Source organism: Saccopteryx bilineata, chromosome 3 (assembly GCF_036850765.1).
Source record: "Saccopteryx bilineata isolate mSacBil1 chromosome 3, mSacBil1_pri_phased_curated, whole genome shotgun sequence".
In the NCBI taxonomy this organism is placed as follows: Eukaryota; Metazoa; Chordata; class Mammalia; order Chiroptera; family Emballonuridae; genus Saccopteryx; species Saccopteryx bilineata.
In genome coordinates this window covers 85,875,378-85,902,584 of record NC_089492.1, presented here as the reverse complement: position 1 = coordinate 85,902,584, position 27,207 = coordinate 85,875,378, and the positions used below count along the sequence as shown (strand labels likewise).

At 43.6% G+C, this 27,207-nt stretch overlaps 1 protein-coding gene across 1 annotated transcript; it reads left to right on the top strand.

Annotated features, from left to right (window-relative positions):
* Positions 1-1,503: 1,503 nt before the first annotated feature.
* PPM1G (protein phosphatase, Mg2+/Mn2+ dependent 1G) lies at positions 1,504-27,207 on the top strand. The gene is made up of 10 exons (XM_066266771.1): positions 1,504-1,800; positions 21,038-21,107; positions 22,288-22,373; positions 22,703-22,835; positions 23,518-23,930; positions 24,517-24,654; positions 24,987-25,221; positions 25,771-25,900; positions 26,194-26,296; positions 26,597-27,207. The coding sequence occupies exons 1-10, from the start codon at positions 1,681-1,683 to the stop codon at positions 26,798-26,800; spliced, it is 1,632 nt and encodes a 543-aa protein (XP_066122868.1). The 5' UTR covers positions 1,504-1,680; the 3' UTR covers positions 26,801-27,207.

Here is a 27,207-nt window from a genome sequence, read left to right as displayed (position 1 = left end):
AAGCATCAATCATCAGTTTTTTGTTGCGAGACCTTAGTTGTTCATTGATTGCTTTCTCATATGTGCCTTGACCGCGGGCTTTCAGCACCGAGTAACCCCTTGTTTGAGCCAGCAACCTTGGGTCCAAGCTGGTGAGCTTTTTGCTCAAACCAGATGAGCCCGCGCTCAAGCTGGCGACCTCGGGGTCTCGAACCTGGGTCCTTTGCATCCCAGTCCAACGTTCTATTCACTGCGCCACTGTCTGGTCAGGCTAGTTTTGTATTTAAAAAAAAAAATCAACTTGCTCATAATTTGGAGCATTTTTTCCCCCTTCCGTTCCTGAATCCAATCTATTGCTGAATCCTGTCAATTTCTTAGTCTATAATGTTCCTTCATCTCTATTCCCACCACCCAATCTTCTTCTCGGCTCTTCTCACCTCATGCTTAGATTGAGAGCCCCCTAACCAGTTATTCTCCAGACTCTCCCCCCAATCTACACTGCACGCAAAAGCTAGACTAACAGCCCTAAAATGCTATACCAGAATAAGAGTGAAGTCCCAGTCACCCATTTGGCACTTACAACCATCTCTATCCTAATATTACTATTTAAAATCACTTTCCAACGAGGCTAGTCAGCTTCCTCAAAAATCTTCCCAAACGCAGTTTAGTCATTCCTCATCCCTGCAATCTAGCTACATTATTCCCTCCTCCCCGGCATAAAGCACTCTAATGAGGCATCCTGAGGATTCAAGCAACAGCGCATCCTCCTCTTCGACTTCTCACCCAGCATAAAATGTGCCAAACATTTCTGCTCTGTGTCAACTCATTTGAGGTCATAGATACAGGTCTTTATTTTGTCAGAAAAGATCTCACATTCTACTCAGAACTAGTTAACTTGAACTGAACCGAATCAGGCAGGTTTGTGAAGTCTGGCGGTACGGTGGGGCGAGAGGGGGATAACACGCTGGAGGACAGACTGGAAACACCAGGTCCCACACAAAAGAGCTTCAAACACGCGAGAGGCCGGGGGAGGGGAGCAAAGAAGAGGTACAGCTGGGCGCGCGCGCGCGCGCGCACACACACACACACCACCACCACCACCACCTGCCCGAGGGGCCGCGAGGGGCAGTTCCCGACACAGACAGACACACACACACACACACACACACACACACATGCGCCACCACCTGCCCGTGGGGCCGTGAGGGGCAGTTCGCGACACACACACACACACTCTCTCTCTCTCTCTCTCTCCTCTCTCTCTCTCTCTCTCTCCTCTCTCTCTCTCCTCTCTCTCTCTCTCTCCTCTCTCTCCTCTCTCTCTCTCCCTCCCTCTCTCCATCTCTCTATCTCTCTCTCGGACGTCGGTTGGCGTGGCCCCGCCAGTCTCGCGTGAGCGGCGGTTGGGCGGGCGGTTGTCTCCGCGGGTGGGGCGAGTTGCTAAGGAAATGACTGCCCACAGCGCCCGGCCGCGCCGCGCTGCGCCGGCCGGGCGGGGCCTGGAGCGGCGCCGTTTCCGCTTCCGCTCCCTCTCTTCAGCAGTCCCGTTACCGCCTCCTGGCCGGCCTCGCGCCTTTCACCGGCACCTTGCGTCGCTGCGTTGCCTGGCCCTCTCCTGCCACGCGCGCCCGCGGAGCTCCCGGCTCCGGCACGGGTCGCGCTCCGCTCGCTTGCCCTTGAGGCCACCGGCCAGCCGCCGCCATGGGTGCCTACCTTTCCCAGCCAAACACGGTGAAGTGCTCCGGAGACGGGGACGGCGCACCGCGCCTACCGCTACCCTACGGCTTCTCCGCCATGCAAGGCTGGCGTGTCTCCATGGAGGTGAGGCAGGAGAGGCCCACCGGCTGGTCGCTGGAGGGCGGGAACCCGATGGAGAAAAAGGGAGCGGGGGCGGGGGGGATGGAGTCGTCCCCGGGGAAGGGTCCGAATCGAGAGCTTGAGTCTCCAGCGGCAGTTTGGGGGGCAGGCACCGACAGCGAGCCCGAGGCCGAGCGGGAGCTGCCGGTCCTTGGGGACCGTGTGCCGGTGACCAGCTTGGCGGCGAGGGCTTTGCCATGTGGAGAGAGGCACCTTCCGCCCATTGACCGCCCTCTCCCCGTGCCTTCGCGCCATCCTCTTAAGTCAGCATAGCTCTCCAAGCTCATAAACGGTGTGAGGTTTAGTGTGGGGGTCAAGATGAGAAGAGGGACTACTTATTCATTTACTTTGTGAGGAAGAGGCGAATAGATGTGAATGACTGTACCTTAATTTCTATTTTATATTTTAAATATGTGAGAGGCGTCTGGGTGAGGAGGTTGACAGTGAAAGGAAGCCCAGGCAAATAGTCTGTTTCTAGTTACCACCTAGTTACCTGGCCCTGGGCACCGTATGTTAATATCAGAGGCTCGACCTGACTTCCAAGAATTGTCACTCGTTTGTATTCTCTTCAGGGCCTTTGACGGCCTTTGGAAAACTTGAATACTGTCAATCAGTATTATTACTTTAAAAAAAATTATGCTTGATACTTTACCTCATTTGGGATTTTTTGAAAACTTAATACTTGTCATTTCACTAATGTATATATTTTTGTGTTAACCTACAGAGAATTGATTTTCTTTTCTAGAAAACTACTCTGCATAAAAGGGGGAAAGTCTGGATTACAAGTAGTACTATTGGGTAAATGGATTTGAAACTACATGGAGAACAGGGAAAACTATGGTAGGAAGGAAAGGGAGAAAGAATTAAGATATGTCTTTGTGAAGAGTATTGTGAGATCTAGGCAGAGGGGCCACGGAAATGCTCTAATTATGTCTGAGATTCAGGGTTTACCCACTTAGTAGGTGGGCTTCAGGTAACAGCCTGTCTCCTTTAGGGATTTCTTCAAATTCCTCGCTCCTCCCTGTGGTTAGCTCTGGAATGACAGTATAAACTTAAAGATTTGTTCTCAGTCTCAAATGTACCCACAGCGGACTTGAAACAGTTCTATCTTTGGGTGTAAATTTCAAGAGAGTAGGGGATCCTATAGTTCATCTCATCTAGCATGGCACCCACATTTTACAGCTCAGAAGTTGAAGCCCAGAAAATTTAGGACACTTGTGCCTTGGGAAAGAATCTGTAGGATGAAGTTGTTCAAGACACTTACTAGACATCCTTTCTGTCAACCTGGAGTATAATGTTCATATTTCACTGTGGTGCACAGTATTGGGCTGAGTACTTGGTTAATGAAATTGTCTGTTAGAAATACCTGGATATAGTTTGAAGAGGTTAACATTTATGTAAAACTGGGGTTTGGGTGAGTTGGTAGTTTGGAGATTTCATTTCTATCATATTTTCTGTTAATATTGTAGGATTTGAGGTGACTCTATCATCTCTTAGGCAAATTTTCCTTTAGGTTTCTCATTCTGTATTTTCTGATTTCCTCTCAGCTGTGGTTTTCCCATTTCTTTCTTTTTTTTTTTTTTTTGTATTTTTTTCTGAAGCTGGAAACGGGGAGACACAGTCAGACAGACTCCCGCATGCGCCGGACCAGGATCCACCCAGCACGCCCACCAGGGGCGACGCTCTGCCCACCAGGGGGCGTTGCTCTGCCACGACCAGAGCCACTCTAGCGCCTGGGGCAGAGGCCAAGGAGCCATTGCCAGCGCCCCGGGCCATCTTTGCTCCAATGGCTGCCGGAGGGGAAGAGAGAGACAGAGTGGAAGGAGAGGGGGAAGGGTGGAGAAGCAAATGGGCACTTCTCCTATGTGCCCTGGCCGGGAATCGAACCCGGGTCCCCCACACGCCAGGCCGACGCTCTACCGCTGAGCCAACTGGCCAGGGCTGGTTTTCCCATTTCTTTAGTACTATTTCTCGTTTTCTTTATGAATTGGATATTCAGTTTTTCAAGTCGTTTGCCCAATGATTTTGTGCTGTTTTCTTACTCTCTGCAGGGCATTTCCTTTTATTTATGGTTTATCCTCTGGTAATAAGAAAATGATTTTTTGCCTGACCTGTGGTGGTGCAGTGGGGTAAAGCGTCGACCTGGAATACTGAGGTCGCCGGTTCGAAACCTTGGGCTTGCCTGGTCAAGGCACATATGGGAGTTGATGCTTCCTGCTCCTCTCTCTCTCTCTCTCTGTCTCTCTCTCTCCTCTCTCTAAAAAATCAATAAATAAAAAATAATAAAAAAAGAAAAAAAGAAAATGATTTTTTTTTTCCTCAGGGGCTGTTTGGTTTGTAGAGATATTGTTAGACTATTACTTAGATCCTAATCTTCCTTTTGAGAGATAACTACTTAGGGTTTTAAAATCCTCATTATTCTGTTTCTGAATTTACCTTTTCTGAATACTTAAATATATCTATTTAAATCCTTGAGGTCCTGTTTGGGATCCTTTTCTGCTTCCTTGATATTTTTCCTTTTGGCTTTGTTTTTTCCTTTCTCCGCAAAGTACAATATGATTTCTTTGGTATGGCAAGGAAATAACTGACTTCCAGCCTCTTGAGCAAATCTTTTCACAAAGTGTACTCCTGTTCCTCATGACCTTTAGGGCTTAGTTCCACCATTTAAGTCCATTGACCTTATTTGGTTGGTCCTAATGATCCAGTTGTGTTAAGTTTGTCATACCAATACACATTACAAAGGATGGTAAGTTTGTCATACCAATTCACATTACAAAGGATGTTAAAATTCTAACATATAGATTCAGCCTTAGTACTATAATATTTTACCCCTTCTCTTGAGTCAAGGATGGCAGCTGTCAATAGCTGGCATTTTACACTTGTGCCTCTCTCCAGCCCCTCTTGCTCTGGAATCAGGGTGTTTTGAGGAGGGGTAATCATGATACCACAGTTGATGTTCCCTTCCCTCCCCTCTACTCCCCTCCCCTCCTCCCCTGGTTTGGAGGGACCCTCAAGCTGCTTGAGGTATGTATTTTGGGGGTTAAGAGGTATGTTGTGGAATAGTGCCTGAGAAATACATGTGGAAAGGCTCTGAGTTTTTGGTGGTTAGTGAGAAGTCCAGTCTGAAATGTTGTCTTAAAAAAGGGACAAAGGTACTTGTAGTTTTTGGTTGGGAAATTCTCTGAAAGGACAAAATTTGCTTTCAATGGAGAGTTAGGATTTTTTTTTACTTTCTGTATATTTGCTCCTTTTAATTTTTTTGTTATTTAAAAAAATTTTTTTTTTTACAGAGACAGTTAAGAGAGAAGGATAGATAGAGACAGACAGGAACGGAGAGAGATGAGAAGCATCAATCATCAGTTTTTCGTTGCCACACCATAGTTGTTCATTGATTGCTTTCTCATATGTGCCTTGACCGTGGGCCTACAGCAGACCAAGTAACCCCTTGCTCAAGCCAGCGATCTTGGGTCCAAGCTGGTGAACTTTGCTCAAACCACATGAGCCCGCGCTCAACCTGACGACCTCGGGGTCTCAAATCTGGGTTCTATCTATCTATCTATCTATCTATCTATCTATCTATCTATCTATCTATCTATCTATCTATCTCTCTATCTCTCACAAAAAAAAAAGAAATTTTAAATTGATTTTAGAGGGAAGAGAGAGGGGATTAGGAGCAGGAAGCGTCAACTCATAGTAGTTGCTTCTTGTATGTGCCTTGACTGGGCAAGCCTGGGATTTTGAACTGGTGACCTCAGCACTCCAGATAGACGCTTTATTCACTGTGCCACAACAGGTCAAGCAGTTTCGTGCAGGAGTCCCGGGTTTGATTTCCGGCCAGGGCACACAGGAGAAGCGCCCATCTGCTTCTCCACCCCTCCCCCTCTCCTTCCTCTCTGTCTCTCTCTTCCCCTCCCACAGCCGAGGCTCCATTGGAGCAAAGTTGGCCTGGGCGCTGAGGATGGCTCTGTGGCCTCTGCCTCAGGTGCTAGAATGGCTCTGATTGCAGCAGAGCGAAGCCCCAAGATGGGCAGAGCATTGCCCCCTGGTGGGCATGCCAGGTGGATCCCGGTCGGGCGCATGCGGGAGTCTGACTGCCTCCCCGTTTCCAACTTCAGAAAAATACAAAAAAAAAAAAAAAAAAGATTTTATTTATTGATCTTAGAGAGGTGGGGGTGTGTGAAGCATCAACTCATTGCTTTTCATATGTGCGTTGACCAGGCAAGCCCAGGCTTTCGAACTGGCAACCTTAGCATTTCAGGTCCGTGCTCTGTCCACTGTTCCTCAACTAGTCAGGCCTAAAGTAAAAATTTTTCAAAAAATTTTATTTATTGATTTTACAGAGAGGGAAGGTGGAGGGGAATGAGAAGTATGAATGCTTCGCTCTAGCTATTCATTGGTTGCTTGTTGTGTGTGCCTTGACTGGGCAAGCCCAGGGTCTTAAACTGGTGGCCTCAATGTTCCAGATCAACGCTTTAACCACTGTGCCATCACCAGCTGGGCACCAGAAGTATAATTTTGAGAAGGTTAGTTGTTCATTTCTGGGTTATTAACGGTCATAGAATATCATCTAGAATTGAATGTAGATAATGTTGAGTAGAAAATTCTTAAACAGCTGCATGATAGTTTCAATATTATATTAATGGGCAAAAATATAACATAAACTACCTTAAACATGCTATGGAGTTCCGCTTGAGAGAGGGCATCTGAGGCTGGAGAGCATTTATGTCGGATTTTCAGATTAGTGTCTCATCTCTAGCTAAAAGCACTTTTTACTTACTGAACCAGGTTGTAATTCCTTTGTCTAGGTTGCAGTTAAGGAACTTTATAAAAGGGCATTCTTTTTTTTTTTTTTAAAGATTTTATTTATTTATTGTAGAGAGGAGAGAGAGAGAAGGGGGAGGGAGGAGGACCAGGAAGCATCAACTCCCATATATGCCTTCACCAGGCAAGCCGGGGATTTTGAACCAGCAACCTCAGCATTCCAGGTCAACACTTTATCCACTGCACCACCACAGGTCAAGCAAAGGGCCTTTTTTTCATTTGATTAGCATGCAGTACCTCTTCTTCACAATTCAAAGATAGGATGAAGTGATACCAAAGATAGGCCCATGTATATGGAGAAATTGTTTTCTATTATACTGTTCCTTTATAAGGTCTTAAGTGACTGGCCTGAGACACAATCAGAACGTATTCCTCAAGATTTCAAGAGTATTTTACATAAATTATTTCTATTGCCCAGTCCCCTTTCAGTTGTTACTACTACTTCTCCACCCCTGATCCTCTATTGGGTTATCATTTGGGAATTATACTTTTAGACCTAAGGACTGATTTTGAGTGTAGAAATTGAACAGATTTGAGCAGTAGCTCTTCTCATTTTAAGCTGCTATTAAAATGATCCTTTCTGGGAGCAAAAATCTTCAGAACTGAATTTAAAGCATTATTGATATTTAATGGCATGTTATAGACTGTTTCCAGAGGAGTTGTTTTCTGTTTTCTTCTATATCTAGTTCAAAGATGGAGTACATCAACTTTTAATTATACATGGTTTTGGAATGATAAGTATTATATATACAGGTCACTTTTTAAGTAACTGGGGTATAATTTACATATCATATACATTTATATTTTTAAATTTTATTATTATTTAGATTTTATTTATTCATTTTTGAGAGGGAGGAGAGAGAGAGACAGAGAGAGAGAAGGCAGGGGAGGAGCAGGAAGCATCAACTCCCATATGTGCCTTCACCAGGCAAGCCCAGGGTTTCGAACCAGCGACCTCAGTGTTCCAGGTTGATGCTTTATCCACTGTACCACCACAGGTCAGGCATATTTTTAAAATTTTTAAAAAGATTTTACTGATTTTAGAGGAAAGAGAGAAAGGGAGAGCAGGAAGCATCAACTCACAGTAGTTGCTTCTTGCATATACATTTATTTTCTTTTAATTTTTTAATTTGATTCTTAGGGGTAGGGAAAGAGTGAGGAGCATCAACTTGTAGTTGCTTCACTTTAGTTGTTCATTGATTGCTTATTATTATTATTCTTTAGTGGGGGCGGGGAACAGACAGACAGGGACAGACAGCCAGGAAGGGAGAGAGAAGAGAAACATCAACTCATAGTTTAGGCACCTTAGTTATTCATTGATTGCTTTCTCATATGTGCCTTGACGGGGGAGGAAGCAGGCTCCAGCTGAGCCAGTGACCTCTTCCTTGCTCAAGCCAGCAAACTTTGAGTTCAAGATAGGGATCCCATCAGCAGCAACCTTGGAGTTTTGAAGCTGGGTCCTCAGCCTTTTGCGTTGACGCTCTATCCACTGTTCTACCACAGGTCAGGGCATATCATATACATTTTATTTTTAAGTGAGAGGGGAAACGCATAGACAGACTCCTGCGTGTGCCCCGACTAGGATCTACCAGCAACTCCCATCCAGGGCCAATACTTTGCCCATCTGGGGCCATGCTCACAACCGAGCTATTTTTAGCCCCTGAGGTGGAGGCTCCACAGAGCCATCCTCAGTGCCTGGGGCCAAGGAGCTTGAATCAACTGACCATAGCTACTGGAAGGGAAGAGAAAGAAAGAGAAGGGGGAGTGTGGGGAGAAGCAGAGGGTCACTTCTCTTGTGTGCCCTGACTAGGAATTGAACCCGGGACTTCCACACACTGCGTTGATGCTCTACTGCGAAGCCAACTAACCAGGGCATATATGTATGTGTGTATGTGTGCGTGTATTTATTTATACATTTTAAAAAAAGATTTTATTTATTCATTTGAGAGAGAGAGAGAGAGAGAGGATTCACAAGGGGGGAGGAGCAGGAAGCATCAACTCCCATATGTCCCTTGACCAGGCAAGCCCAGGGTTTCGAACCGGCAACCTTAGTGTTCCAGGTCGACGCTTTATATATTTAAAGTGTACATTTCAGCAGTTAATTTATTCAGAGCTTTGTAGCCATCACCACTATCAATTGTGGAACATTTTCATAACCCCCAAAAGAAACCTTGTTAAGTATTACCAAGTCATTCCCTATGCTCTCTCCTCTAATCTCTGGCAACCACCAAATTTACATTATGGGTACAGTATGTCTATGGACTTGCCTCTTCTGAACTTTTCATATGAATAGAATTATAAGTCACTTTTTATGTCTGGCACTTAACATTGTTAAGGGTCATCCCTGTTGTATCTTTAATGTAGTAATTCCATGTTTTACATTTTGAGGAACTGCCTAACTTCCAAAGTGGTTGCACCATTTTATATTTCTACTAGCAATATATGAGGGTATCAATTTCTTCACATCCTCCCTGCACTTGTCTTTTTTATTATAGTGTATGTGAAATTGGTATCTCATTGTGGTTTTTATTGTATTTCCCTGATGGCTACTCGTGTTTGAGCATCTCTTCTTATGCTTATTAGCCATTTATATATCTTTGGAGAAATGTCTTTTCAGATCTTGTGTCCATTTTTAATTGGGTTATATTTTCTCTTTTTATTGAGATTAAGAGTTCTTTATATATTCTGGATACAAGTCCCTTATTAGATAGGATTTGCAAATATTTTCTCCCACTCTGCCTGCTTTTTGGTGTTCTTTGAAGCACAAAAGTTTTAAATTTTGAAGTCCAGTTTATCGAGAGTTTTATAGTTTTAGCTCTTACATTTAGATATGTGATTCATTTTGAATTATTTTTTGTGTATGGTGTAAGGAAGGTATCCAGCTTCATACTTTGGCATGTGGGTATCTAGTTGTCTCAGCTCCATTTGTTAAAAAACCTATTCTTTCCCCTCATTGAATTATCTTGGCATCATTGTTGAAGATTGGTTGACCATAAATATGAGGATGTACTTCTGGACTCTTACTGTGTTCCATTGATCTGCCTACCTATTGTTTTGCCAGCAACCACATTGTCTTGGTTGCTATAGTTTTGTACTAAGTTTTCAAATCAGGAAGTGTATCTTTCAACTTATTTTTTTACTTGTTTCTCCTTTTCAGGATCCCTTGTGTTTCCATATGAATTTTAGGATCAGCTTGTTAATTTCTGTACGAAAGGCACATGGGATTTTGATAAGGGATTATGTTAATCTTTAGATCAATTGAGGAGTAGTACTACTTTAACATTATTAAGTCTGTGGTTTTGTAGTGGTATCTGCCTGGTTTTGGTATCAGGATAATACTAGCCTCAAGAATTAGTTGGAAAGTGTTTCCTTCGCTTCTATGTTTTGAAAGACTTTATGGAAAATTGGTATTCTTTTTTTTTTTAAACATTTTATGTACCTTTATTTATTTTTTAAAATTATTCTTATATATTCATTTTAGAGAAGAGAGACAGAGAGAGAGATAGAAAGAGAAGGGGGGAGGAGCAGGAAGCATCAACTCCCAGGCAAGCCCAGGGTTTCAAACTGGCAACCTCAGCATTCCAGGTTGACACTTTGATCCACTGTGCCACCACAGGTCAGGCTGGTATTAATTCTCTGGTTGGGTCGAATTCACCAGGAAAGCCATCTGAGACTGGGCTTTTCTTTGTGGGAAGTTTTTTCTTTTGTCTTTGTTGGTGTTAAATATATATATATTTTTATATGTAACATATACATATACATATATAAATAAAACATATATATATGTTTTATTTATTTTTTTTACAGAGACAGAGATATAGTCAGAGAGGGATAGATAGGGACAGACAGACAGGAATGGAGAGAGATGAGAAGCATCAATCATCAGTTTTTCGTTGCTACACCTTAGTTGTTCACTGATTGCCCTCTCATATGTGCCTTGACCTTGGGCCCTCAGCAGACCGAGTAAACCCCCTGCTCGAGCCAGCGACCTTGGGTCCAAGCTGATGAGCTTTGCTCAAATAAGATGAGCCCATGCTCAAGCTAGCAACCTCAGGGTCTCAAACCTGGGTCCTCTGCATCCCAGTCTGACACTCTATCCACTGCGCCACCACCTGGTCAGGCTATATGTTTTAAATTTTTTATTGGGGTAAAATATACAACATTAAATTTGGTATCTTAACCATTTTTAATTTTTTTTAATTAATTTATTTTTTACAGAGACAGAGAGTGAGTCAGAGAGAGGGATAGACAGGGACAGACAGACAGGAACAGAGAGAGATGAGAAGCATCAATGTTTAGTTTTTCATTGCACGTTGCGACACCTTAGTTGTTCATGGATTGCTTTCTCATATGTGCCTTGACCGCGGGCCTTCAGCAGACCAAGTAACCCCTTGCTGGAGCCAGCGACCTTGGGTTCAAGCTGGTGGGCTTTTCCTCAAACCAGATGAGCCTGCACTCAAGCTGGTGACCTCGGGGTCTCGAACCTGGGTCCTCTGCATCCCAGTCCGACGCTCTATCCACTGTGCCACCGCCCGGTCAGGCTTAACCATTTTTAAATGTACAGTTTCACCTGACCAGGCTGTGGCGCAGTGGATAGAGCGTCGGACTGGGATGCGAAGGACCCAGGTTCAAGACCCTGAGTCGCCAGCTTGAGCGCGGGCTCATCTGGTTTGAGCAAAAAAAAAATAGCTCACCAGCTTGGACCCAAGGTCGCTGGCTCAAGCAAGGGGTTACTTGGTCTGCTGAGGGCCCATGATCAAGGCACATATGAGAGGGCAATCAGTGAACAACTAAGGTGTCCCAACGAAAAACTGATGATTAATGCTTCTCATCTCACTCTGTTCCTGTCTGTCTGTCCCTATCTATACCTCTGTCTGACTCTCTGTCTCCGTTAAAAAAAAAAGTACAGTTTCATAGTGTTAAGTACACTCACATTGGTTTGCAATCTCCTGAACTCTTCATTTTGCAAAAATGAAACTTTATACCCATTAATCAGCTCCCCATCCCCCTCTCTCCACCCCTGACAACCACCATTCTACTTTCTCTATGAAATTTGACTGTTCTAAGTGGTTAGAAAGGGAACTACATTTTGGTATTACTATCTGATTTTTAAAATTATATGCATTTATTACTGCTGTTTTTCATCCACTAAATTCATACGTTAAAGTGTAATCCCTATATAAAATCTTTTCATATAAAGACAGATTTACCTTTTTGTGACTGTCTTATTTCACTTAGCAGAATGTTTTTTTTTTTATTTTTTTATTTTATTTATTTATTTATTTATTTTTTTGTAGTTCCGACTGTCAGCAGAATGTTTTTAAGGTTCATCATTCTGTAGCATGTGTCAGAATTTCCTTACTTTTTAAGGCTAAATAATATTCTGTTTGTATATACCACATTTTGTTTATCTATTCATCTCTTGATGGACACTTGGGTTATTTCTGTCTTTTTTGGCTATTGTGAATAAAGTTGTTATGAACATTAGTGTACAGATATCTCTTCATAATGGAAAGTTGAGGATTAAGGTGTCTAATGAGCCCTGGCCAGATAGCTCAGCTGGTTAGAGCATTGTCCTGAAACATGGAGGTTGCGGGTTTGATCCCTGGTCAGGGCACATACAGAACAGATTGATGTTTCCCTCCCTCCCCCTCCCTCTCTCTCTGAAATCAATAATAATAATAATAATAAATAAATAATAATAAAAGTTAATAAAAAAGGTGTCTTAATGAGGGTTCACTTCCTGATTCATAGACAGCTGTCTTCTAGCTGTGTCCTCATAAGGCAAGGGAGCTCTCCGGAGTTTGTTTTATAATCTCATTCATGAGGACTCTTCCCTTATGACTCCCCCCCCCCCCATGACTTCTTAAAGCCCTACCTCCAAATACCATCACATTGGTGATTATGTTTCAACATATGAATTTTAGGGGGACACAAAACATTTAAGTCTATAGCACAGTGGTAATATGTGCATATAATTAAAGAAGTCAGTTAGCATTATGGTGATTATCAAAGGGAAAGGGGGGTGGGGGCAGGTAGAAGAGGGTACAGGGGGATAAATGGTGATGGAAGGAAACTTGACTTGGGGTGGTAAACACAATACAATATACAGATGATGTATGAAATAGAATTGTACAACTGAAGCCTGTATCATTTTATTAACTAATATCATCCCAATAAATTCGATAAAAAAAGTCAGAAATATTAAGGTGGATTTGAGAATTACATAGTTCTCCTGTCTTCTCTAGCTAGGCCTTCTTTTTTTTTTTTTTTTTTTTTTTTTGTATTTTTCTGAAGCTGGAAACGGGGAGAGACAGTCAGACAGACTCCCGCATGCGCCCGACCAGGATCCACCCGGCACGCCCACCAGGGGGCGATGCTCTGCCCCTCCAGGGCATCGTGACCAGAGCCACTCTAGCGCCCGGGGCAGAGGCCAAGGAGCCATCCCCAGCGCCCGGGCCATCTTTGCTCCAGTGGAGCCTTTGCTACGGGAGGGGAAGAGAGAGACAGAGAGGAAGGAGGGGGGTGGGGATGGAGAAGCAAATGGGCGCTTATCCTATGTGCCCTGGCCGGGAATCGAACCCGGGTCCCCCGCACACCAGGCCGACGCTCTACCGCTGAGCCAACTGGCCAGGGCTAGGCCTTCTTGATCAGTAAACCTGTTCTTACTCTAAAAGACAAAAACAAAAAACGTAACTCCCTTCCTAACTACCTTCACATTTTAAAAATAAATTTGTAAAGATGAAGATATCACAAACCAAATGGTTGACACAGTGACACAGGAGTGTTTGTGGATATATTTATAACCTTAGGAGATTGACATCAGGAGGATAACCAGGCCTTTATTAATACAGATACCATATGTTGATTGATTGTCTAGACTCTAGAAGGTCAGAGGGGCTGTGTGATATATGATTTAGTAAGACAAGGCCTAAGAGCCCTGACTCAGGTGATCTGTGTATTCTGAATCATCTCCTCCAGTCCATGGTTATTGTGTTATGATACCCATCTCTGAGTTTGGGGTAGGAAATGGAAGAGGCATCCTTAATGTATTTGTACTGAGGCATATAGGAACTCACCATTATAAGCAAACATGGAAGTCCTGCTCTGATGCAGAACATACTGTTGTTAGGCCCCAGAGCTAGATAGAAATTTAAGACAATCTTTGCTTTCATGTTGGTTTACAATCTAGTTTGAACCTAGGACTCCCTTTTCCACCATAGAATGTTGGATAACAATACAAGATAGTATACGCTAAGTGTCAAAATTTTTGGTAGAGGCAGTAAATACTAAAATACTTTAGAGGGGGGAATTATCATAGAGTATTGATGTGATTGAGAAAGATCACTTTGCCTGACCTGTGGTGGCACAGTGGATAAGGCGTCAACCTGGAATGCTGAGGTTGCTGGTTCGAAACCCTGGGCTCGCCTGGTCAAGGCACATATGGGAGTTGATGCTCCTGCTCCTCCTCTCTTCTCTCTCTCCTCTCTTCCCTCTAAAATGAATGAATAAATTTTTCTAGGGAGAGAAACAGAGACAGAGAGGGACAGATAGGGACAGACAGGCAGGAAGGGAGAGAAATGAGAAGCATCAATCTTTGTTGTGGCACCTTAGTTGTTCATTGTTTGCTTTCTCATATGTACCTTGACAAGAGCTCCAGCTGAGCCAACGACCATGGGCTCAAGCTAGTGACCTTGGGCTCAAACCAGCCGGGGATCTCAGGACTTCCGTATCCTAGTCTGACGCTCTATCCACTGCACCACCACCTGTTCAGGATAAATAAAATCTTTAAAACAAAGAGAGAGAGAATGATTACTTGGAGGTGATGAGACTAACTGGACCTTAAGGAAAGAGTATAAGAGACAAATGAGGTGGAAGAAAGTGGGAGGAGAAAAAGTATTAGAAGAAGGGATAGGAGGAAAGACTCTGAGGCAAGCATGCTTACTATGCTGGGCTGGGGTGGTCAGTGTCAAGAGTTTGTTATGGGGAATAGTTATGAAAGGTAAGAGATTAATTAACAGAGATTGGTAGGAACGGTGTTGAGTGCCTTAAATTTCCAGTAAGTTGTAGGGAATCAATCTTATATGCAGTAGAATTCACGGAAAGTTCTAGCAATAAAATTGTCAGCTGAATATATGTAGGTTGAATTACAGAGGGCAGAGAGTAGAGATAAGAGAGGAGTTAAACTATTAAGAGTAAAGTAATTCAGGAACAGAGCTACTAAGGAAAACTCAGTAGAATTCAGTGATGGAAGGTATAGGACAGCCATGAAATCAAGGAGGATCTATATTAGGCGTTGTCTGGGAGAGTTAAGATTTCATCCACAGAAATAAGACCCGTAGGGTAAGCTCTAATGTTTTTGTAGACTGCTGAGTTCTGTTTACATACGTTATGTTTGAGGTAGAGAAGGGATATTTGATAGTAACAGGCATTTTGAAGTATAGAACTACAGTTTTTCACAGAACTCGAGAACTTTCAAGAAAGCTGCCATGCTTAGAGCCCTGGCTGTATAGCTCAGTTGGTTAGCATCATCTGGAAGTGCAGAGGTTGCCGGTTTGATCCCCAGTCAGGACACATACAGGAACAGATTGATGTTCCTGTCATGTGGGCTTTCTCTCCCTTCCTCTCTCTAAAATCAATAAATAAAAAAAGAAAGAGGGCCCTGGCCCGTTGGCTCAGCAGTAGAGCGTCGGCCTGGCGTGCAGGAGTCCCGGGTTCGATTCCCGGCCAGGGCACACAGGAGAGGCACCCATCTGCTTCTCCACCCCTCCCCCTCTCCCTTCCTCTCTGTCTCTCTCTTCCCCTCCCGCAGCTGAGGCTCCATTGGAGCAAAGATGGCCTGGGCGCTGGGGATGGCTCTATGGCCTCTGCCTTAGGCGCTACAATGGCTCTGGATGCAACAGAGCGACACCCCAGAGGGGCAGAACATCGCCCCCTGGTGGGCATGCCGGGTGGATCCCAGTCGGGCGCATGCAGGAGTCTGTCTGACTGCCTCCTTGTTTCCAGCTTCGGAAAAATGAAGAAAAAAAAAAAAAGAAAGAAAGAAAGAAAGAGCCTGACCGGTGGTGGTGCAGTGGATAAAGCATTGACCTGGAATGCTGAGGTTGCTGGTTCAAAACCCTGGGCCTGCCCAGTCAAGGCATATATGGGAGTTGATGCTTCCTGCTCCTTCCCCCCTTTCTTTCTCTCTCTCTCTTCTCTAAAATGGATAAATAAAAATTAAAAAAAAAATAAATAAAAATAAAAAAGAAAGAAAAAGAAAGCTGATGTGGTTTGTACTATTTGATTATATACAATGGCTGGGGTGAATGAAACCTGCAAAACAGCTCTTTGAATTGCTGTTAAGGTTATTGTCTGCTTTGTGAAGTAAGATCCTGAAGGAGGAGGGTTTGAAGATTAGGAATTTAAGAGGAAATATTAATCTAGAAAGAGGAGAAATACTGCTTTTAAGCAAGTGCAGGAGAGATTAGATAAAGTTGGAGAAATTTGGGAGTAGTGTAGGGAAGGTGTGTGAATCAGTGGAGAGTGCCTTAAAAAAAAATTAAATGGAAGTAGTGACCACAATCAGCATGATTTCATGACATCTTATGACTACAATGCTTAGTGACTGATTCAGGGGTAAAAAGGGCAGTTGGGTTGGTTTTATAAGATTAGATGAGGTTTTCTAGCTAAGGGACAGTGTTGAAATAGTTGGCTCTGGCTCAGAAGGGGACAGAGAGAAAGAAAGGCAAGGCTTAAAGATAGGCTGTGATGAAAGGTAGAAAAGGGGAAGTTGAAGTGCTTAGAGAGGTAGAGCAGTGATAATATAGATTGAAAGCCTCAAGAATTGGAGAAGGTATTGTGTTCTAGGAACTGAGACCTTAAGGCAGTGGTTCTCAAACTTTTTGAAGTCAGGTGCATTTAAAATCCTACAAATAATTGTAGTGCACTATATACAGATTTCTGAGAAATATGTTATAATAATTAAGTCAAATATTAAAGAAAAAATATAAAGTCCAAGTGTGCTTTTATGGTAATTAAATGAAATATGACAAAGTTAAATTTATTCTGACATTAAAAAACTTTTTTTTTTTACAGGGACAGAGAGATAGTCAGAGAGAGGGATAGATAGGGATAGACAGACAGGAACGGAGAGAGATGAGAAGCATCAATCAGTTTTTTGTTGTGACACCTTAGTTCATTGATTGCTTTCTCATATGTGCCTTGACTGCGGGCCTTCAGCAGACTGAGTAACCCCTTGCTTGGGTCCAAGCTGGTGAGCTTTTTGCTCAAACAAGATGAGCCCGCGCTCAAGCTGGCGACCTTAGGGTCTTGAATCTGGGTCCTCCACATCCCAGTTCGACGCTCTATCCACTGCGCCACCACCTGGTCAGTCAAAAAAACATTTTTATGTTACATCTTTTGAGTTATACTTTTTAGAATTTATAAAAAAGAGGGGTTAAAAAATAAAAAAAATGACAAAAAGTTATCTTTTTATATATAAATATATAGATACGTTCTTAGTAAGATTTAGTAAATTCTGCAGGTCCCGCCGCGAATGTGTTAAGTTTTTTCATTCTTGTGTTTATGAGAAACATGAGCCTGATGTGTCCTAGCAATTTCTTCAATGTTTGGGCATATGTTTGAAAAGCAAACTCTCATTTCCTCATCAATACATTGAAGAATTCCTCTCTTTTTACTCTTGTGTTGAGTGCAGAAAACCCCCACCATATATATCATTTTAACTTTATACCAAACAAAGGATAGAAGAAACTTGCCTCCAGTCTTTCTGGGGAACATGAGGGGTAGTGTAAACAATCCAGCACCATAGCTTAACAGCCTTTTGCAACCTAATCAGTCAAGTGAGGTGGAGGGTTGGGCAGACTGTCAGCTTACAGCCAATTCCCAACACCTCTGTCCCCCAAAAATCTAAACTCCAAAAATCCTGTTGGTTTTTTGGTTCCCAACAGGTACATATTTCTCTGGAATACCATAGGGCACACCTGGAGATCTTCTAGGGCACACCAGTGCACCCCAGCGCACACTTTGAGAGCCACTGCCTTAAGGCATAAGATGAATCTTTATGGTGGGCTTTCCTCTTTGAGAATAAAATAGAGAGAAAAATGTGAGTTGTGTGCTAACTTTCAGAGAAGCATTATAAATTCCAGTTTACAAAGGACTTACACATGTTTTGCATTATCTTCACAATAGTCCTGTGATGATATGGGCACAAGGTAGATATTCTTAATCCATTTTGTAGAAGATGAAATTAAGGCAGGAGGTAGCTGGACGGAGTTCATGCAGTATATAGTAGCATGGGTACTCAAGGCCTGTTCATAGTTTTTATTTATTTATTGCCATTCAGAATGGAACAATATGACTTACTGTACAAAAATTAAAATGTAGAAAATAATTATTACCTAAAGCTCACTAAGTTTGGTACATGAGCTTCCAGACTTCTAGCATATACATACAGGCACTGTTTTTCTTTTTATTCCTTAATAAAGTGTAAACTCGTTTTCACCTTTTCTTTATTTTTTTTTTTACAGAGAGAGAGAGAGAGAGAGGAGGGAGAGGGAAGGGGAAGGGAAAGGGAAAGAGATGAGAAGCTTTAACTCATTGTGTCACTTTAGTTGTTCATTGATTGCTTCTCATACATGCTTTGATGGGGGTGGGGGAGGTGGGGGAGTGCTCAAGTTGAGCCAGTGGCCCCTTGCTCAAGCCAGCAACCTTAGCTCAAGCCAGCAACCTTAGGCTTCAAGCCACTGACCTTCAAGCCACATGATCCCATGCTCAAGACGGTGTCCCCATGCTCAAGCTGGTGAGCTTGTGCTCAAGCTGGATGAGCCCACGCTCGAGCCTGTGACTTCAGGTTTCGAGCCTGGGTCTTCAGCGTCCCAAGTTGATGCTCTCTCCACTGTCCCATCACCAGTGAGGTTCATATTCATCATTTCTAACAGCTGCATATATTCCAGTGGAGGGATGTACTATTTGTACTCTATTCATGGATATGTAGATAGTTATGATTGCTTTATAAACAATGCCACAGTGAATATTCTTTTACATATCTCTATACTCTTGGCCTTTTTATTTTTTGTGACAGAGAGAGGGACAGATAGGGACTGACAGGAAGGAAGAGCGATGTGAAGCATCAGTTCTTCGTTGTGGCACCTTAGTTGTTCATTGATTGCTTTCTCATACGTGCCTTGATCAGGGAGCTACAGCAGTGCGAGTGACCCCCCCCCCCCCTTGCTCAAGCCAGCAACCTTGGCTTTCAAGCCAGAGACTATGGGGTCATGTCTATGATCCCACTCTTAAGCCAGTAACTCTGCGCTCAAGCCGGATGAGCCTGCCCTCAAGCTGGCGACCTCAGGGTTTTGAATCTGAGTCCTTTGCATCCCAGGCCAATGCTCTATCCACTGTGCCACTGCCTGGTCAGGCTCTATACCAGGGGTCCCCAAACTACAGCCCGCGGGCCACATGCAGCCCCCTGAGGCCATTTATCCGGCCCCCACCGCACTTCTGGAAGGGGCACCTCTTTCATTGGTGGTCAGTGAGAGGAGCACATTGACCATCTCATTAGCCAAAAAGCAGGCCCGTAGTTCCCATTGAAATACTGGTCAGTTTGTTGATTTAAATTTACTTGTTCTTTATTTTAAATATTGTATTTGTTCTCGTTTTGTTTTTTACTTTAAAATAAGATATGTGCAGTGTGCATAGGGATTTGTTCATATAGTCTGGCCCTCCAACGGTCTGAGGGACAGTGAACTGGCCTCCAGTGTAAAAAGTTTGGGGACCCCTGCTCTATACCCTTGTCTTATACTTCCATAAAATAAACTTTTTTAAAGTTTTTTTTTTTTTTTTTTTTTGAGAGAGAGAGGGAGAGGGAGAAAGGGGTGGTGGTGGTGAGAAGCAGGAAGCAACTACTATGAGTAGATTGCTTCTGTATGTGCCTTGACTGGGCAAACCCAAGGATTCAAACCAGCCACCTCAGCGTTCCAGGTCGTTTTATCCACTTGTTACCACAGGCCAGGCCAAAATTAACCTTTAAAATTTTTTTAACTGAATTTTAAAGAGAGAAGAAAACATCAGTTTGTTGTTTCATTTATTTATGCACTCATTGGTTGATGCTTGTATGTGCTCTGATCAGGGATTGAACCTGTAACCTTGGTATCAGGATGATGCTCTAACCAACTGACCTACCTGGCCAGGGCATAACTTTTATTTTCTAGACTTGTATAGTGAAGCCATAGTCTTATTTCAGGGATAACATAAGAAGCACTGCACTCAGATTTCCTAACTATTAATGTAATTAGAAATTTTAAAATGTTAATGTGTAAGTGTAAGGAGAACTATTAACTTGTACAAGGATAATCAGTTAAAGTAAATAAATAGTTGATTAAAACCTTTCTGTTTGTAGAAAGCACCTGAAAGGAAGGTAGATTGTTTTCCAAGATGGGGCACAATAAACTGTGGCACACTTTTACTTAGGTCTGATAGTCTTGGTTGAACTATAGCTTAACCTGGAATTTTAGTTTGGGTGGCAGAGTTTAGTTACTAGAATTTGATTAAACTCAGCCTTCCTACTGAAATGTTAGTGTGGCAGAACCATTACCAACTTCTCTTCAGATGTGCTATTATGTGGTCAGGGTTGAAGGATATCTTAGTTCTGGTTGGGGGTAGAAGATGGGAAGGCTGTTTATATGGGGCATTGTAAATTCCAGGTAACAAGTACTAAACAGCATAATTTAATAACATTATTTGTTGGGAAGATACTCTGTAAATATGTCCTCTGCCTAGCCTGAGGGTAACTTCTTGAATGAGTTAAATTTTGAAGAAAGAAGGGGTTTGGATGGTGATGTGGGGAGGGCAGGGTTCTATTAAGTTCTAGTGCTTTCACTCAGAAATCCCTTAGAAACTTTTTAGGTTGGTAATGCCCTTGCGTCTCATTGTACTGTCTTCCCTTGAAGTTCATTGATTCATGGAATGATTGTGAGAGTGACTTTTAAAGATCCTTTATTCTGGTTTTTCCCATAATTGCCACAAATCCAAAAAGAGCAGGTCCAGAGTTCCAACACCCAAACATTCTGCCATCTAGACTGAGCTCTCCTAGGCTGGGGTTGCTAGACTGCAGAGGCAATGACCTGATTTATCTCTTTCTTTGCTCCCTCCTTTCTTTCATTTTCCCCCCTCCCTTCACTCCTTTACCCTCCTTCCTCCCCCCACCCCATACTTCTTTTCTTAGTTTATCATTCTATCTTACTTTCTTATTTCTAGGCCATGTAGATCAGCTAGGGAAGGGTTAGTGAGAATAAGGTGTGAACACGATCCTCATGATTTTGCACAAGGAAGAACATCTTTTGACCTTGAGAAATGATAATTATGCTCTCCTTTTTCCTAGGATGCTCACAACTGTATTCCCGAGCTGGACAGTGAGACAGCCATGTTTTCTGTCTACGATGGACATGGAGGTAATTTCAACAGATCATATCTGTAACATTCTAACACTCTAATTCCAGGTTCTATAGGGCAAGAACAGGTCCTTTGTTTTTTTAATTTCTAAGGTTCTGGTCCTCAGATACCATTTCTTGACTGGTGTTTTTCTCTATTCTGCCATTCTTCTTTTCCAGTAGGATACTGTATTGGCTCATAATCTTACCAGGGAAGCCTCTTCCTACATTAGCACTTTTTTTTTTCCACTGAAAAAAAAGAGAGGGTATATTAATGTAGCCTCTGCTGAAGTCTATTTTCTTTTGCTTGCTTTCTTGCTTGCTTTCTTACTTTCTTTTTACTGATTGGTTTTAGAGAGAGGGGAAGGGAGAGAGACAGGCACATCGATCTGTTCCTGTACGTGCCCCTGACTGGGGATTGAACCTATAACCTCTATGCTTTGGGATGATGTTCTAATCATCCGAGTTATCCAGCCAGGACAGAAGTCCATTTTCTGAGTCAGAGCTTTCCAAATATTGTCTTTCAAATAGGTTTCAGTTGTGCTAAGATATTCATCTCTTCAACCCTTAGGGTTTACTCTAATATGGCATATAGATATTATATTACCTTTTCTTTGTGTATGTGACAAAGAGAGACAGAGAGAGGGACAGACAGGAAGGGAGAGAGATGAGAAGCATCAATTCTTCATTGCGGCTCCTTAGTCTCCTTAGTTGTTTATTGATTGCTTTCTCATATGTGCCTTGACTGGGGGGCTACAGCACAGCAAGTGACCCCTTCTTGGGCTCAAGCCAGCGACCTTGGGCTTCAATCCAGCAACCTTGGGCTCAAGCCAGCGACCATGGGGTCATGTTTATGATCTCGCGCTCAAGCCAGATGAGCCTGCGTTTAAGCTGGTGAACTCGAGGTTTTGAACCTGGGTCCTCCGTGTCCCAGTCTGACACTATCCACTGCGACACCGCCTGGTCAGGCGATATATTACCTTTATAAATTTTTTTATTTATTGGTTTTAAGGAGAAAGGAAGGAGGGGAGAGAGAGACAGGAACAAAAATCTGTTCCTATATGTGCCCTGACTGGGGATGGAACTGGCAACCTTTGCACTTCAGGACAATGCTCTAACCAACCAAGTTATCCAGCCAGGGCATTATATTACTTTCTATGTGTGGGAAGCAGTGCTCTGGGTGACCTTACCTTTCTTCTAGGGGAGGAAGTTGCCTTGTATTGTGCCAAATATCTTCCTGATATCATCAAAGATCAGAAGGCCTACAAAGAAGGCAAGCTACAGAAGGTCTGTCTCCCCATAATGTTCATTCTTCCCTTCTGTAGGCCTTCCCTTATTTTCCAATCCTTGGCTTTTCCTTTCTTATTGCCACCTAGCTTCTTATTAAAGAATTCTGTCCCTAAAATGAGCTTATTCCCACTTTGGTGTTTCTAGAATTGCTTTATTATTCCCAGGTCTCTGAACTGTTCTTTATTTATATATGAGTGCCTCCTGTTATGGCAGATCACAATCTAATTTGCACCCTATTCTGTGACCAGGGTTGTATATAGGCAATTTATTTTATACCTGCTGTACTTTTTCCTACACTTGCCTTATACTATTTTGCTTATATCCAGGCTTTGGAAGATGCCTTCTTGGCTATTGATGCCAAACTGACCACTGAGGAAGTCATTAAGGAGCTGGCACAGATTGCAGGGCGACCCACTGAGGATGAAGATGAAAAAGAAAAAGTAGCTGATGAAGATGATGGTGAGTATGGCATCTCTTGTTTGAGAAGAAATCAGCATTTTAAAGTACTATTCTTTAGTATATATTATTTATGTATCAGTTCTCAGAGAGGATGCCTTCCTAGGGACCTGGAAAGTCCTCACATTAAAGAACCCTGTGTTCTGCATTAAATGTGATTATGAAAAGGAGAAAGAACATTAACCTGTGTTGAGTGCCTAGTGTCATAGTTGTAAGCATTTATATATGCATTATCTTTTGTCTTTTGATGGGGTCTTTCTGGTTCCTATTAATGTTTATGTGATCTTTTTTCAAGACCCAAGCTGTCATTAGCCCTAGCAGCCAGTTCTTAAGCCTGAGCCATAGGACTGAACTGGCACTGTGGGTTTCTTAGATCCTCAGCCAGAATAGGGATTCCAGCTTACCAATAAAAAATGAGAGGTGATAAGGAAAATATAGTAACTAGTGTTCCTTTGACTAAAAAGGAGGTGAAGGGCAAAAATCAAAGGAAGTCTATGGAGATAAGTGTTACTTGAGAAGGCAGCAAAGGGGTGTTTTTCTTAGACTTGATAAGTGAGAGGACCCTTAGGAGTAGGAAGTGGTGGGGAAGTTGGAACTCAGGCTGCAAGGACAGTGTATGTAGTAACAGGGACTAATCCCATGAGGAGTCTGGCATGGGGGCGCTGATTTAGCCTCTTACCTGCAGTGGACAATGAGGAGGCTGCACTGCTGCATGAAGAGGCTACCATGACTATTGAAGAGCTGCTGACACGCTACGGGCAGAACTGTCACAAGGGTGCTCCCCACAGCAAATCTGGAACTGGGACAGGCGAGGAACCAGGGTCCGAGGGCCTCAATGGGGAGGCAGGATCTGAGGACCCATCTAGGGAATCTTCTTCAGAGGAAAATGGCCCCACAGCCAAGGCCCACACAGGCCTTTCTTCCAACTCGGAACGTACAGAGGCAGGCCAAGGTGGTGAGCCTGGCACTCCCACTGGCGAGGCTGGGCCTTCCTGCTCTTCAGCCTCCGACAAGCTGCCTCGAGTTGCTAAGTCCAAGTTCTTTGAGGACAGTGAGGATGAGTCAGATGAGGCGGAGGAGGAAGAGGAAGACAGTGAGGTAAGGGCCTGTAGGGGCAGGTAGATGCTGAAGTTCAAGATAGGGCCTGTTTGGCTGCCATCCATAGCTTTTGACTCTTTTCCTTCTCCTATTTTGATGTCATCCCCAAGACCCAGTATATTCTAAGCTTTTTCTTGAATTCATTATCTTCACCAACATAGGTACTATTAGCACTCTTACATATTATTCCTTTGTTGATATACTAATAAACGGATCCAGTTCTGGTTTTCCAGAGTCTCTCCTAGAGAGAGGACAGGAAAATGGTGGTCATTATTTTGGATATTTGTTTATTTCCTTTTCTAGGCTACTTATTTTCTGGTCAAGTTGCCTAGAAGGTCCTTTTGGCTGACAGCCCTGGCCTTCCCCAGGGCTTCCTGCTAGGAACTGCTGAGCCCAGTTCAGGATATCAGTTATACCCATCCTACCCCTCTCTATTCCCCCAAATTTCTCACCATGATTATATGGTTGCATCTTTTAGTGTTTTGAGGACCTGTGTTCAGCAGGACCTCTTTGTTTTGAGTAGGAGGTGGGGAGTGGGACAGGAGGTTATCCCAGTCTCAGTGGCTTGGGATCATCCCTCTGGCAGGAATGCAGTGAGGAAGAAGATGGCTACAGCAGTGAAGAGGCAGAGAATGAGGAAGATGAGGATGACACCGAGGAGGCTGAAGAGGATGAGGAAGAAGAGGAGGAGATGATGGTCCCTGGCATGGAAGGCAAAGAGGAGGTGTGTGGGGGAAGGGAACAGAGAAATCCATTTAGAAAAACCAAGAGGCACAAGAGAATTTCCTGTTTTTTATTTTGGGAGAGGGGACCCCCTTGCTATCTTAGTACTGAAGTCATGGTCATGGGGGATTTATTCTGCAAGGGAATTAGATCTTTGGAACTAGAAAAGGGAGGGACTGTGCTGGAAAGGTTAAATCTGTGCTCCTCCTGTTGGTTAAAGCTCTCTTATTGGTCCTAGTGAGAACAGAAGGCATAGGTGATGGTCAGGGGAGCACTGATGAGAGAAGCTTGTGTACAGAACCTCCCATGATGCTTCCTTTCTTCCTCTTAAAGCCTGGCTCTGATAGTGGTACAACAGCGGTGGTGGCTCTGATCCGAGGGAAGCAGTTGATTGTAGCCAATGCCGGGGACTCTCGCTGTGTGGTGTCGGAGGCTGGCAAAGCTTTAGACATGTCCTATGACCACAAGCCGGAGGATGAAGTGGAACTAGCACGCATCAAGAATGCTGGTGGCAAGGTCACCATGGATGGGCGAGTCAATGGGGGCCTCAACCTGTCGCGAGCCATTGGTAAGGGTTAGGGAAGTATGGGAAAGACTTCTGGGATCTCGGTTTCTGTTTCAGACTATATAATAGCAAGTTTTATTCTTCATAGCCCTTTTACCTTTCCACATATTTCTGTATATGCCACCTACATCCTTAAATGTCTCTGTCTTCTCCCTGGCTGGGTGGCTCAGTTGATTAGAGCATTTTCTAGATGTACCAAAGCTGTGGGTTTGATTCCCAGTCAGGGCACATACAAGAATGAATCAATGAACGCATAAATGCATGGAAAACCAAAAGCAACAATTCTGTTTTTATCTCTTTCTCTCCCGCTGTCTCTCAAAATCAACAAATGTTTCTATGAAATAGATTAGACTGGTATCATTTCTGGGGTGAAAAAGACAAATTAGTGAGTTGAGATTCAACAACCTAAAGTCAAGGCTGAGACTAGAAAAACTAGAACTCACTTCTCTTTACCATTAGATTATGGAAAAGAGATAAATGAATGGTAAGGCTTCAAACACAAGTCTGGAAGGTGCCCAAGCTTCTCATTAACCAATTATTCCTTTACTTCAGGAGACCATTTCTATAAGAGAAACAAGAACCTGCCACCTGAGGAACAGATGATTTCAGCTCTTCCTGACATCAAGGTGCTGACTCTCACTGATGACCACGAATTCATGGTCATTGCCTGTGATGGCATCTGGTGAGCACTGGCAAAATGCCTTAAAATTCCCTTTTTTCTGCAGCATTATTTCTCGTGTAGGGCTCTGAGCTGCTTTGGCTTTATCATCTCTTGAATGGTTGCATTCAGCACATTTTCTCATGCTGCTCTAGGATTAGAGCCTAGGCAGACAGCTTGGTATCAAGATCCCCAAGCCTAAGGCAGAATGAGGACAATCTGTGAGTGTTTACATTGGCCTGGGTTGTAAGCTCTAGCCATATTCCTCTACTCTGCTTTGGTGGGACCGAAGAACCTGACTATTGTTTTGATCCCAGGAATGTGATGAGCAGCCAGGAAGTTATAGACTTTATTCAATCAAAGATTAGCCAGCGTGATGAAAATGGGGAACTTCGGTTATTGTCATCCATCGTGGAAGAGGTGAGTTCCCAGGAGGAGGAGAGTGAGTGAGTGGTCTGCATAGCCAGGATTTTCTCTAAGACCAGAGCCTGGGAATTATATTTATTAGTGACAGATGCCAAACCCTGACTAGAAAGTTCCTTCCCTCATTTCCCTGACTTACCCCTATGCCTCATGGACTGGCAAATGGGCTGTTTTGTAATACTTGTTGCCCATTTCCCTCCTGCCACCTTGTCTGGTAGGGCCAGCCCACTAGTGGGACATTAGGTGCCTAGGAAGGTGTTCAAACCCTGAAGTTGTGCTACGTCATCCCTTTTGTAGCTGCTGGATCAGTGCCTGGCACCAGACACTTCTGGGGACGGTACAGGGTGTGACAACATGACCTGCATCATCATTTGCTTCAAGCCCCGAAACACAGCACAGCCTCAGCCAGAGAGTGGCAAGCGGAAACTGGAGGAGGTGCATTCTACTGAGGAGGCTGAAGAAAATGGCAACAGTGACAATAAGAAGGCCAAGCGGGACTAGCGGTTTTGGGTGTCACACTCCTGCCCCCTGGACTGTTTTCTGAGCCCTCTGGACCTGAGACTGAGTTTTGTCTTTTTCCTTTAGCCTTAGCAGTGGTTGTGAGGTGTGCAGGGGGAGCTGGTGGCTTTACTCAGCCCATTCCAAAGAGGGCTCTCCGTCCACACAGCAGCCCAGGAGCCTCTGCTCTTCTCCCCAGCCTCCTCCTCACTCCTTGGGGCTCATCACCGGTTCTGTGCCTGTGCTCTGTTGTGTTGGAGGGAAGGACTGGAGGTTCTGGTTTTTACTCTGTGAACTTTATTTAAGGACATTCTTTTTTATTGGCGGCTCCATGGCCCTGGCCGCTTGCACCCTGCTCTCTGTTACACACTTTCAATCAACACTTTTTCAGACTAAAGGCCAAAACCTAA

Excerpts from the sequence above, each read along its gene's own strand:
- PPM1G (XM_066266771.1), top strand. The coding sequence starts at position 1,681 with ATGGGTGCCTACCTTTCCCAGCCAAACACGGTGAAGTGCTCCGGAGAC. Across the intron at positions 22,374-22,702 it reads AAGAAGGCAAGCTACAGAAG|GCTTTGGAAGATGCCTTCTT; the intron begins GTCTGTCTCCCC and ends GCTTATATCCAG. Across the intron at positions 26,297-26,596 it reads TGTCATCCATCGTGGAAGAG|CTGCTGGATCAGTGCCTGGC; the intron begins GTGAGTTCCCAG and ends TCCCTTTTGTAG.